At 39.4% G+C, this 13,027-nt stretch overlaps 1 protein-coding gene across 1 annotated transcript in view; it reads left to right on the top strand.

Annotated features, from left to right (window-relative positions):
* SDK1 (sidekick cell adhesion molecule 1) overlaps positions 1 to 13,027 on the top strand; it is a gene marked incomplete at its 5' end in the record, with an annotated part of 398,756 nt that overhangs the window by 281,799 nt on the left and 103,930 nt on the right. Inside the window, 3 exons of the mRNA XM_084271072.1 lie at positions 1,388 to 1,535; positions 2,405 to 2,545; positions 6,104 to 6,285. Of these exons, the coding sequence (XP_084127198.1) occupies positions 1,388 to 1,535; positions 2,405 to 2,545; positions 6,104 to 6,285 (471 nt within the window). The remainder of the gene's footprint in view (positions 1 to 1,387; positions 1,536 to 2,404; positions 2,546 to 6,103; positions 6,286 to 13,027) is intronic.

The raw sequence follows: 13,027 nt of genomic DNA, 5'->3' as shown, positions 1-13,027 counted from the left end.
TGTGCTATCTCTAAGGTCTTTCTAAAAGAAGTTCAAAGTTCAGCTAAGAAGAAATTCCATCAAGATCTTGCAGCCAAAGTGACTGTTCATAAATCATCAACAACTGGCAAGGACAGAACTTGACTGCTGTGCAAATGTCCCTCCCTCTCCAGCATTCCCAGTATTTTGCTGTGTCAGTTTTCCTGTTAAAAAAGACTTTGTTCTCGGAAAGCCATTACTGGAATAAATATATTTTGAGTCATTCGAAAATGCAGTGTTTATAGCCCGACTGGCATCACACCCAGGAGGACTCGCTAAGGAATCTGCCAGAAAGGCACTAAATTAGTGGTTTACATCTTGGTGTGAAGTTTAGCAGACTTCCTCATTTGGGACATCTCATCTTCATTTTCAGGCAGACATCTAGGTGACCTGCCAGGAGCTGCAATGCACTTCTGATGAGCAACATGCACAGATACGTTGCCAAAATCTACAGCTAGCTCCTCAGTAATTTCCAGAAGTGTTGGTAATTTTGAGCAGGGAGCATGAAAACAGCTGGTATTATTTAAAAACTGAACAAATCTTTAAATTGGCTGATTCCATTGCTGTACTGTTGCAACACAGACCAAATGTCACCTCTCCCTGACTATTTTGGTCATGACTTCAGGGAGAGTATGTGACATCAGGTTATGAAAAAAAAGAAGTCAGGATATTTCATTTTCAACATGTTTCATTTCTGTCCTCTTTGAAAACTTGAAAATGTAATTTGGGCATCAGAGGAGCTCGATATGTCAAGTATGTGAACTGACAACAAGGGGTTTATGGTGCCAGGGGTGTTCATACCAGCGAATCTCCCTAGGAAATTATAAGACCAAATACCAAATACTATCTCTAGAAAAAATTGCAGACATGTAGAATCCGCAGCAGAAGCTTTCTCAGGTCTTACAGCAAAGGGCTGATTTGGCAGAGAGAGTCACGCTTCTACACCTGCTTGCAAGCTGGGTAGGAAGATATTCCAAACTGACTGTGAATTTCATTACAGTCCTTCCACCAGAGCCACTCACGGGTGTGGTGTCGTAATGGCCTGCCAAACAGATGGGTTGTGAAATACACAGCCCATCTGTCTTTATCATGCTTGTTTCCTCTTTTATTAAAATGTTAATGAATATAGTTTTTATTTATTATGCCATGACATGTGCAGCATCACTTTCCAGTAGACAAATGTGCAATCTGCATAACCGTGTGGGCTGACAGGAAGGCTTCTTCTGCTGAAAAGAAACTTCTTCCCAAAGTTCCTCTGAGGAAAACAAGCACAAAGAGCTCTGAGCAGCCAGAGGTGTTTTCTCACTTCTGTAGGGCTTTTAACAAGCACTTCTATCTTTTTTTTTTCACATGTAAATTATTCCAACAGATTCTCCCTGGAAGGTTCACCTATCAAATCTTGACCCAAAGATGACTGGTGTCACTGTGAGTGGACTAACTCCAGCCAGAACCTACCAGTTTCGGGTGTGTGCGGTTAACCAGGTGGGAAAGGGCCAGTACAGCTCTGAGACCAGCAGGTACAGTGAAAAATAAATGCCTGTGTACTAAAGGTGCAATACCCCAGAATTATTGCAAGGAAAAAACCTGCAGATTGTTTGTGAATGACTAAAATAAAGTTATCTTTTGCACAATAATTGGGGAAGGGAGCAGTTAGCATTAGCCAGGCCTCTGGAGAGTACTCTGCAGCTGTCAGTAATTGGTGATAATGGCACTTAGGTGATGCTGGATATCAGCACAGGATGGAAGAGGCACCCTCATGTTGCCAGAGCAGAATTGAGCAGAATCTTGGAAATACTTTATTTTTGCTCTTGTGCTAAGCCACAGCAGTTAGTCTGGGAAGGAGTACAGCATTCACCCAATCACTGCAATGTCACTTCTGGAATTCTCCCAGATGCGACATAGAAGGATGGCTTCATCAAATTTAGTTTCAAATGCATCCCCCTTCTTCTGTGAACCAATGCTTGCTGTGAGCTTGAATTGCAGAACAGCTGAACTCTAAATGGCTTTTTCAAAATGTAGGAGTTTTATATGAAAAATATTGAAAGAGCTGAAAGAAACAATTTGGAAGGAGTCACAGACACTGGACCTGAGCTCTAACTCATTCAGGCTTGTAATCTTTTTAAAGAGTTGTAGCAGCCTGGGTGATTCAGAGAGAATAAGGTTGCCTCAGCTGTCTGTCTTGTTGCTTGCTTAACTGATTTCCTATTATGTTGATTTGTTGTAACTATTTCATGCATGTCTTCAGCAGTTTGATCAGCGTTATATTTCTTTCTAGTCATCAGACTTTGATAAAAGATACCGGTACACATGAAGTGGATGCATGAAATAGAAATGTTATCTACCATTTATTTCAACACCCACCTCTGTCACATTCTTTTGTACCTAGGTTGATGCTACCTGAGGAGCCCCCCAGTGCCCCACCTAAAAACATAGTGGCCAGTGGGCGCACCAATCAGTCTATCATGGTCCAGTGGCAACCCCCTCCCGAGAGTGAACATAATGGAGTCCTTCATGGGTACATCCTAAGGTAAGTCATTTCCTGCCCTGGAGATAGATCCATGTGTGCATGAGTGAATTCAGAAAGGTGTGACTTAATGCATTAAAAACTAGTTCTAATTCCATTAAATATATTAGTTATTATTTACAAATGCTGTGGCTGTCCTGGTTTATTATGGATGAGAAAACACCTCTGCTCAAACAGCCACAGAGGTGCAGGTACTTAAATTCTAACTGTCTTTGGTAGCGAGTCACTGAGCTGAGGTCTCCATTAGCTACTCCAGATGAACTCCCCAAGTGGACTCACTCTCTGATGAGCCTCTCAACATCCAGATAGTTTTTTCCCATTTTCACTGGGAAGCAAAGCACCAAGTAGTTGAAGCGTTCACGTGGGAAGTTGGTACAGTGCAGCCTATGTATTGCAGATGTATATTTGCTTATTACAATCTTAGCTTCCTGCTAGAAAGCTTAATTAAACTTATCAAAGACACAACAGGGCTCCTGCACTATGGAGGAGCAAGAATAAAATCAGTAAACTTCAGGTTCATGCCAAAACAAAATGGAGGTAGGGAATTAGAGGTCAGGTGCTTCGTGGCATTGCTTCACTGCTGACCTTGATTTGGGTTTGAAAATCAGTCAATTCTATCAAGCCATCTGTATTAATTAATGAGAAACAGATTCAGACAGGTAACTGGGGATCCCGAGTACATCCAGTCTTTCTGCTTACACGGGATTTATTGTGTTGGAAAGGGTGTTGCTCCACTGAGAGGTTTTTCAGAGCATTTTCCCATTTGTAATTTTTTGGGACTCAGTTATTCACTCCTACCCAATTCAACTACAGCTTACTTGCTCATTTGGCATCCTACATGTCCTCCAGTGCTAGCAGCCAGCTAGGGTCACACCTTTAGTAGGAGAGGCATTATCTTAATTAGAGTTTTTGTGGGGAAACTCCCAAGCATTGGACCATGTCTGACATATTTCCAAGGGGTGGTTACAGCCTGTTTTAGGCAGGTGGCTGACATTTTTAATACAGTGTCCTCTGGACCTGCTGAAAGATAACTAAATGCTGCAGTTTAAATGCCAACATCCTGTTCATGCTGTGCTCCTACTTTTGCTGCCTTGGATGGAAATGCGTTTGTGATGTGAAGAGGGTTGGTGAGCTCCCAAAATAGTGCTGGAAAGTTCCTTCTCTCTGCAGGCAGAGCTGAAGTCTGTTAATCCCCCTGTCATCTGTGCAGAGCCTATTACAGCGGTGAGCCACTGGTGCAAGTGCCTGCAGTTTTAAGAGCTGGACTCAGTTTGAAAGCTGTGCCAGTTATCAGTGACAGGTGGGAAAAGGTGCTTTAACTTCTGCCTGTAGCTAGATTTTTGTCAGGAGCCTTGGTACCTATTTGTACAGTGTACAAGTGGTGTTTGCACAGTTCTTTCCTTCAAACTGGTCTACTAATTCCTCAGCTATTCCCAATGAGTTTTACCCACTCTCAGCATGAAGTCCTTTGAGAAAGCAATTCCATAGCCTCCTGCTTTTGGCAATCTGTTCTGTTTTCTGCATATAGCATTTTCAATAATGTTTAACTTAAATATTTTCTACAACAGCTATCAGCGTAATTGATCCCTGTCCTCGCTGTAACATCTCTTTCCTTTTTAATAGAGAGTGATCATATTCATTATGCTCAATCTGTGAGCGTTTTTGATGCCTATATGCTTTGTCTTGACTACAGAGCAGAGAAACAATTTATTCGACAGGATTTTAAGATTATCATGTAAAAGCACAACTGTCCCAGGTAATAAACCAGGCTGTTCTTCCAAGGTAAATTGTGTGGTGACAGCAGTGTGCACTGAAGAAAAGTCTTCCTACACTGATTTCTGTAGAACTAGGGTATAATGAAATGAAAACCACGATGCATCCCAGAGACCAAATGCTCAAGACATGCAAGATACTAAGTTGATGGAACACCTGATCTTTAAAAGTGAAGGTGCACTGCACAAGTCGTACGGAGTATACATCAAAGTCCATGGTGAGAAAAATCATGAAGACATGACATTTCTGAACTGGTCTCCTTCCTTTGCCCTTTTTCTCACTGGCAGTATTGCATTTAGAGCTCTGCCATGCTAACAGCATAATAGATTAAATCACAGGAGCGCTCTACACCTTGTGTGCTAGGTGTGAGACAAAACATTGCTGCACTAAGAATTGGCTTTGCCAGGAACCATACACCTTTCATAGGAGACAAAAGAAAAAGGTAGAAATTGCATAAAGTAGAAAAAGATCCAGGCATTCAATAAACACAGCTGAGGGCTGATATTTCTTGATTTCCATTTATATTTCATGAAGGGAATCACACCAGTGTAGCATTACAATTATTAAGTATGCCAAAATATGGTCAGGCAAGCAGCTCCTCAGCAGAAAATAGAGGGGCTGTCAGTGATTAGGATTTGATCTCTTTACAAGACTTTAGAACAAAATCTGTGGCTGAAATACACGAAGTTGTCTAGTTGTAGAGATTGCACCAATTTAACTTAGATGAATTTAAAATCAGACTGTAAGATGTCAATGAAATCGCTTTGTGTCAATAAGCTTTTGGTGATTACTGTGAAGCCAAAGATGAGTAAAAGAGCATAAAGGTTGTGTGATGAATAAAAATACAAATGTTTCTGTATTTGTCTTTTCCATGGAATAGCAATGCCTTGTGCCCTTTGCTTAGCCTCTGGTTTTGTTTTTTTTCTCTTTTTTTTTTTTTGTAATGAGCGTATTGTAAGCATCCATTGTATCATTTTCCTAACGGAAGGAAAGCACACAGTGTTATTCTCATTCAGAGCTTTACCAGGTTGGTTTGTTTTCTGTAATTTGCTGTTTTTCCTTAGTTTCTTGGCCTAAAGAGACACATCAAAGGGGGTCTGTTTTCTGCAATACAGTTTTTACATGGGAAAATATATTCAGTGTTGCAGCTTCCCATGTCTCAGGAGAATATTTGTCAGGATGTTTACCGAATACTCATCCATATTTGGTACAGTCCTTCTCCCAGATTCCAGTGCTTAACCAATCCTTCAGTCTCAATGATATTCCATCCTTATGTTAATCATGCTGTGAAGTAAATCCTGGAGGAAGCCAGTGGTGGCAATGCCTGAGACTCTAGAAGGTCTGAGCCCTCTGAGCTCTTCCTTTTCAGATTTCTGAGAAAAAGGGGGAAAAAAAAAAACATTTCTCAAGCTGATTTACAGCAGCACCCTGATAAAAATCACATCTGGGCTACTTTTTGTACTAAATCACAGCTTTTACTAGACAAGCCACATTTAAAAAGCTGTAATTTTTCTGCAACCATAAAACAGGATAAAATACCCGTTTTGTTTAGCCATGAGCATGTAATCTTGGTGAGATCAGATTACAAATGCTATAGCAGTCAAACGTGATATGGTCTTATCACAAGTTAGTCTGCTGTTTCAGATTATCTTTCATTATTCTTTATGTAATTCTGCTGTAAAAATTTGCATATTGCCTCTTCACAAAGGAAGCTCTTTTGCTACTCAGGATATTCCCTATAAATGATACCACCTAATTAACCAGCAATTTTTTCTTTCCATATGGTAGGTATCGCCTGGCTGGCCTCCCTGGAGAATACCAATATAAGAACATCACCAGTGCAGAAATTAACTACTGCTTAGTGAAAGACCTGATCATTTGGACCCAGTATGAAATCCAGGTGGCATCTTACAATGGAGCTGGGCTGGGAGCATTCAGCAGACCTGTGACAGAGTACACTTTACAAGGAGGTGAGTGCATCAGACCAATATATCCTTAACAGACACGGTTTATAGTATAGCTTCCTAAGGAGGAGATGCACTCTTGGATAGTAGAATAACTTGTAAAATAAATAGTCATTTCAGTCAAATTTGATAGCGTGGGGTAGGAAATGTACAAATTTCAAATGCCTAAGTAGAGACAAGACTCTGCTGTTATCTCTGTTGCAGAAAAAGCTGTGAGTGAATTAAAAAATTATCCAATTTTGTTGAGCCTCATGATGACATGTTACCACACTCACAGGTCAGAGTCAACCACAGCACAAGAAATAAATAGAAATGCTGAAGAGAGATGGGATCCTGTGGAATGAATTTCTACAACGTGTGACAGACAGGGGTTGAGGTTACTTTGCTAGGAGAGTCAAAGAGAACATGGCAGGGAATTGGGTTTATTATCGTCAAGGTATGCAGTATGCCACATATGCAATGCAGGAGACAAAAGCTGAGTAAAACAGCTGTATTACTTCTGATAATCACAGAACACCTTGGTTTAGAAATATGGAATGAATTGTAAGGGAACTGTAGAGAGAGAAATACTGCCTGTGGAGAAAGAGTGGTTTGTAGCATTTCAGGAATGGTGCAGACATTTGCAAAGAGGAAGATAAAATGATCTTTAAAGCCCTGATTTTTATTCTACAGCTCCTCCACTCCTTTCTGGTAAGTGCTTTAAGAAGAGTATAAATTACATCAACAAAAGGATATGTAATTACTTTTTACAACCAGTGTAAGGCATGTTTACACCTCTAGATTGGTATAAAAATCTGTAGGATAATTAAGTACCAGGCCCTTAAAGCCTTCATATATTCCCATAATTGCAGGGTTGTGCTGGATTCTGAGCACTGGACAGTACATGGTCTCTACTTTATTGGTGATAAAACAATTAAACTATTTTAAAAACTTGTATTTTTACAGTACTTCAGTTAATTTAAAATCAGTGAAGAATATATAGGTGTTTGTTAACAGTTACTAGGAGTGCACTGGAGCATGATTAGATATAGTTTTAGGTGTAGGGAGATCTTTAAAACAAGATTGTTCATATGCAACACTAATTAACCACGACAATTAAAGAAGGTAGATATCGATAGTTTATCTTAGGACGTGTAAAGCCTCAGAGTTTAGAGGAGTCTAGACACACTCAACCTCTTTCTAGAAGTATTTATAGCAGACCTTGAAATGCTTTTCTTAAAAGTCTTCTCCTTGCAGCCAGGATTAATGTTTTGTATCCCACTAAAGACTGAATCTCTGCTGAGATTTGGACTGCACACAGAATTTGAATCTCTGTAGTGAATATGCTTGTAATTCATTACTTTGTTTATTTGCACATTTGAAGCTATCATCGCACCTTAACCTTCCATCTATTTAGACTCAGGTTTGGCCTTCACACTCTTTTCCTTAAATTCTGCAATTGACTCTAATTTCCCTTGATATTATGTGCTGTTATTATCATCCTTTATTGATTGGCTGTCTGTTGTCATTTATAAGGATATAAATCCTCTGTTATAAATTAAGTGTAGTCAGTCCTGCATTCATATTAATCAGCAAATGTTTAGCCTGCAGAACAACCTTCAATGGCCTGTTTGTCTTTATGTCGTTCCTCAATGCCTGACAGTATGTAGCCAGAAAAGAAAAATTGGATATTTATTATCTATTTTATATCAGTATTTAATAAAAGCTGTAAATAACTACTCTGTGGTTCTCCTAATGAATGCCTTGCTGGGTTACTGTGCAAGTCACCAAAGGCATACCGTCTGTTCTGAAAAGAGTTTTGAGGCCTTTTTACATTGAAGTTGAAAAGAAGGGAGGGTGGTTAGTATCAGTATCATTTGAAACTGGATTAATGTCACGTATCCATATGTAGTGCTCTATGGTCCACAACCCTGTTCCTTCATCTGTCTTGTAGTTCGAAAATGACAGGAAAAGCCAATGGCTGTTTCTTGCTTTGGAATGTCCTTCCTAAACCAAACCAGTGGGAGTAAGAAAAAGCCAAGTGTAAAACTGCCTTGTAAATCATATTCTGATTTTAATATGAACAGAGATAAATGTCAAAGACACACACTCCCATCCATCCCCCCTCTCCTTCTACCACTGCTGCCGCCTCTACTCTGACATGCATTAAATGATGTGAGCTGTGCTGGCAAGAACCTGTCTGTCTGCAGATGAAAAATACCTGAAATACTTCATATTAATCAAGCGTACCATGCAGTCAAAGCCTGGCAGGAAATGAACACTGGGAGCAGATCAACCCATTGGCAGGAGCAGGTCAGCACATTGGCATCTCCATCATACGGAATATTGACTGGCTATATAAGCTGTGGATTGATACCAGAACCTAGTCTATTAATCCCTTATTAGTCCTCAGGCATTGCTTTACCCACTGACAACTAATAGGTTACTCAAGGCTCTTTGAAAATCACCAACTTCTAGAATGTAGCCAAACTGAAAAGATGCTGAAAGATCTACATTTGGAGAGGAACTAGCACATAATGTCAGTTAGATAAAATATCAGAAAGACTTACTGGCAAAGCACTGAACACCCTAGCACTAGGGTCAGACAGTTTGACTGTGTCTAAATCTTGAAAGTCTTTTCAGAGTGATATTCAGCCTAATCCTTTGATGCTCTGTATATATAGGTCTTTCTTCATCAGACTTTCTCCAACTGTTCCTTACTTTGATGTTACTTTTCACGGGGATTTGTGCCAGCCGTCTGCATAGGGCAATTTTTACTTAGTTAAGCAGTGTCCTGCAGGACTCTTCATTGCCATATGAAAAAATGAAGTTTCCTAATACCTTTTCAGATAAGAAGAGCTTTGTGAGATGTATCAACATTTCTGGATGGTGGTGATGTCTCTGGTCTGTACTGTTGGACGTGTTTACCTTTTCCTGCAGGTTGATTTGTGAAAGCAGAAGCTTCCATTCTTGACTTTGAATCTGTCTCTTTTATCTCACTAGCACAAATACTTCTGAACTTCTCTCTCTTTGAAAAAGTCCCACCGCTCCTTAGATTTAGGCAAGGCAAGGTTTGTAAGTAGAGATGTATCTTTCGCTAGGCTCTTTGCATTGACATTAACCCGCTTTTGTTTCTACTTTAAGTGCTAGGTCTTTCTTTTGATGCATATCCCAAAAGCCTCTCTTATGTCCTAAAGTCTCAACATGCAGTTCGATTTTGTTTTATTTTCCCTTCAGTGCTGTGCACAGACACCTTGAAAGGCCATGAAAGTCTGAGCAAAAGGCCCTTCCTGAATAAAAAAGTAGGAGAGTCCTCGGAATAGTTAGTATTGATGGTGTGAAGAGAGGGTAAAAGCAAGAAGAATCCATTCAGCCAGGTCCAAAGCGATTTCTTCCTAGGCAGTAGGAGGTAAATCAGAGAAATTTATAAGAAGAGATTCTTCTCATAAAGTAAAGAGCTGGTGAAAACCCAGTTAACTGAAAATTTCCTACTTTGTTGGAAATAACCTTGAAAAAGGAACCTCTGAATAAGGAGTATCCTCAGCAAACATTCAATTTTATCTCAATGAAAAGAGATTTCCCTTAGTTTTCACTTAGGCTTTCTCGGCAAAAACATTGTAAAGATCCTTGTTCACTTCCTTTGGGGAGCCTACCAACCGTCTTGGAGCTTCTATGGCCATTTTGGGCCAAGCTGCTCTTGTGTGGATGCAGGTTAGAGTGGTTCTGGGAGGATTTTGTGTGTCTCAGTTTTATCACTGTTAGGTGTTACTATTGCTTGCTTTTTTATTTTTAATATTTCACAAATATCATGAAATTAGCATTTGCCTCTGTGTGAGGCCTCTGGCCACCAGCTCTTAATCAAGAAGTAAAATTTTCTCCTTGTGAGAGGCATGCAAGGAAGGGAGAGAAGACATTTCCCAGCTGCAAGAAGGAAAACCCATTGATAAGTGCCAAATCTCACACTACTGAATTTCCAATATTGGCATGTGTCGAATCACAGCGACCACTTGCTCTGCACATCTGCTGCAGTTCATAGCACGTTAAAGTTCAAGCAAAACCTGCAGTTCCTCAAGTCTGCATTTTAGAGCCATGGAAGCTGCCACCTCAAAGGTGAAGAGCTCCAGAGCAGTAGGAGACTTTTCTACAAGCCCCTGCTGAAGATCTGTATTAAAGGCCGGTAGTCTGGCTGTCAGAATCTCTGTGGGGTTTACATGCTATTTGCACATAGCTAGAGACAGAATAATTACATGTACACATGCTTAACCTTAATGCCTTCTCTTCTCTCAATTATCTCGTCAGCCGAACCCTTTTAATGGCTTTTATCTAGAGTGCTTCCATGACCTTTCCTACTTAGAATGCTGTGCATTAACTTGCAGTCCCGGGGGCTGAGCTCTTTACAGATTTCCAACCACGTGAACTTTATTGGGAAGAAAGTAACAGCTGGTTTTGTCTGACCAATTTGATCTGTAGTTCCAAGATCCAGAAGGGTCTCCACTGTGAGACAGTTTAGGAATACTTTCCATCATGATGAACAACAGGTTTAAAAACCTGAGCATGTAAATACTTGGAGATTACTCTTGAAACACATATTTCACATCTGTAGATTCTGTAACACTTGTCAACAAGAAACTTGCAGGAAGGGGATAAAAATCTACCACTAAATTAGAAAATCCTTTATGTGGATGGTCACGGTTACTAACCGTGATCTTGGAAAAGTATTTGAGTTTTGAAGTGACCAGAGGTCAATTCTGATTTAGCTTCACTCAAACTTCTTTTCTTTTTTAAATGCAAAACTGATCAGATATCCAAGGAAGCCTTTAATATCAGGACATAAAAGGAAAACTTGATACTGGCACTTTGAAGTAGATTTGAGATTATAATGCCAATATTTTACTGATGAAAAATATAAAAAAGTACTATATTATGTCTTCTACAGTATAATTAGGCTTATGCATATCGGATGGACCACATTCTTTCCATCTTTTAACTGCATTCATTGAGATAGATGTTGATTTTTCAATAAGGATGTCCAGAGAGGAATTGCAATATAAATCATGATTTCCAACATTCTGAAGGTTTTACGGTTTGTGTTCATAGTTTTAGCCATTTTTCTTACTATAACAGGTACTTTTTGTGCTATGATGGTTTATCCTTGTTTCAAGAAATTATATCCTAATGAAAGGGAAAAAAATCCTTTTAAAAGAAGAAATAACCAATGCCTTAATGCCTTTGGTTATCTACATTTCTAAAACTGTTGTTTTATGGGGCATGATGTCAGGTGGTGTGGAAAACAGACTGGGTCACCTGTGCTGGCTGCTTGGGGCAGTTAACTCTGTCCTAGCTGGAACTGGGACACTGTCCTCAAGTGCATGCCTGGATTATTTTGAAGACGTGTGCAGATGAAAACTTGGAGCTTGCTGATGGAGGTTTTTTCCCCTTTCAAAAAAATTGCAATATTTTGAATTGTATCTAAAAGACTCATCTTGGAGTCTTTTACCTTGGAGTAAAATCCTTGTGATATTGAAATTGCTGGAAATTTGCTATTGATTGTACAGCATCTATGGGATCCTCCACTAAAGAAAATAACACCCACAGAAACATAGCAGTAGTGTGCATGTTAGTGTTTTGGGAAAATGATAAAGGCAGTGGGAGTGTCCTGCTGGGAGTGGCTGTACTGTTAATTCTCAGGTCACCCATAACTCTTTCTTAACCTCTGGGAAAAGCTGCCTCTTCTACCGCTGCCCAAGTTCTGCATTTCCTCAAGTGTGGCTTTCACATGGGTTACGTATAGATTTTCTGTACAATAATGTGTTACAAAATGAACGTAGCACATATAAATAGAGTTGTAATGTAGCAGTTCAGCAGAGGGCAGAGGAATGACTGAAAAGGGTGATGCTTGGCTGATTTAGCCTTCATGGCAGAAGGAAACTATCAACAATATCCATGTGACAACTTTTTGATAGCAAACTAACTTGAAGGCTTCTCATCAAATTTTTTTTCACAGTAACATATCTCTGGCAGTTACAATATCTGAATACGCAAATATGCAGGAAAATAAGAAATTTTATTTTTAAAAAAATCTTATTCACGTTAACTGTTAATTATACAAAGTATTGCACACAAAAGCAAATTGAAATTCATCTTGGGACTCTTATAACAAACAGTTTCATCAAAGATGATGAATAAGAAAAAATACATTTAGAAGGGGAATGTAGCCAAAGTGGCTTCTTATGACTATAGAGTGACTTTAATGTATGTGACTGTATATCAGGATGATTTGGTGAATCTCTTAACTACAAAAACTTTATGATGTCTGCAGGTCATTAAGATAATATTCTAACCTTCCAAAAGCATATAGGGAATTATGATACATGGCAGCAAGTAGGGCCCAGATTCTAATGAAAATTTAGAGCAGTATCAGATAAATTCTGGTTTTAGAACTCAATAATTATGCATAGTTCATAAATGGTGACATCAGGTTTTAAATTAGGGCAAGAAAATTCTGAGTAATGTGCAGTTTCTTAGGTTAAAAAAAATGTGCAGAGCTAAATTTTCAAACCATGATAGACACCAGGGAGTTTTAGTGACACAGGGCATGAAAGTAGATGTTCTTGTCATTTCAGACCTGACATCTTTGAGCATTTCTCCACTTCTCTGCGTTGATATTTCTAGGTTGTGGATGTCTTTGATAAGGATACACTGTCCTTGCCCTGTTGGCTGCAGTCTCACCATAGCTTGTACACCAGTTAAGAATAATGAATGTCCCCTT

This window comes from Gallinula chloropus (genome assembly GCF_964237585.1).
Source record: "Gallinula chloropus genome assembly, chromosome: 15".
Classification (NCBI taxonomy): Eukaryota; Metazoa; Chordata; class Aves; order Gruiformes; family Rallidae; genus Gallinula; species Gallinula chloropus.
This window is presented reverse-complemented; position numbering and strand designations above follow the sequence as displayed.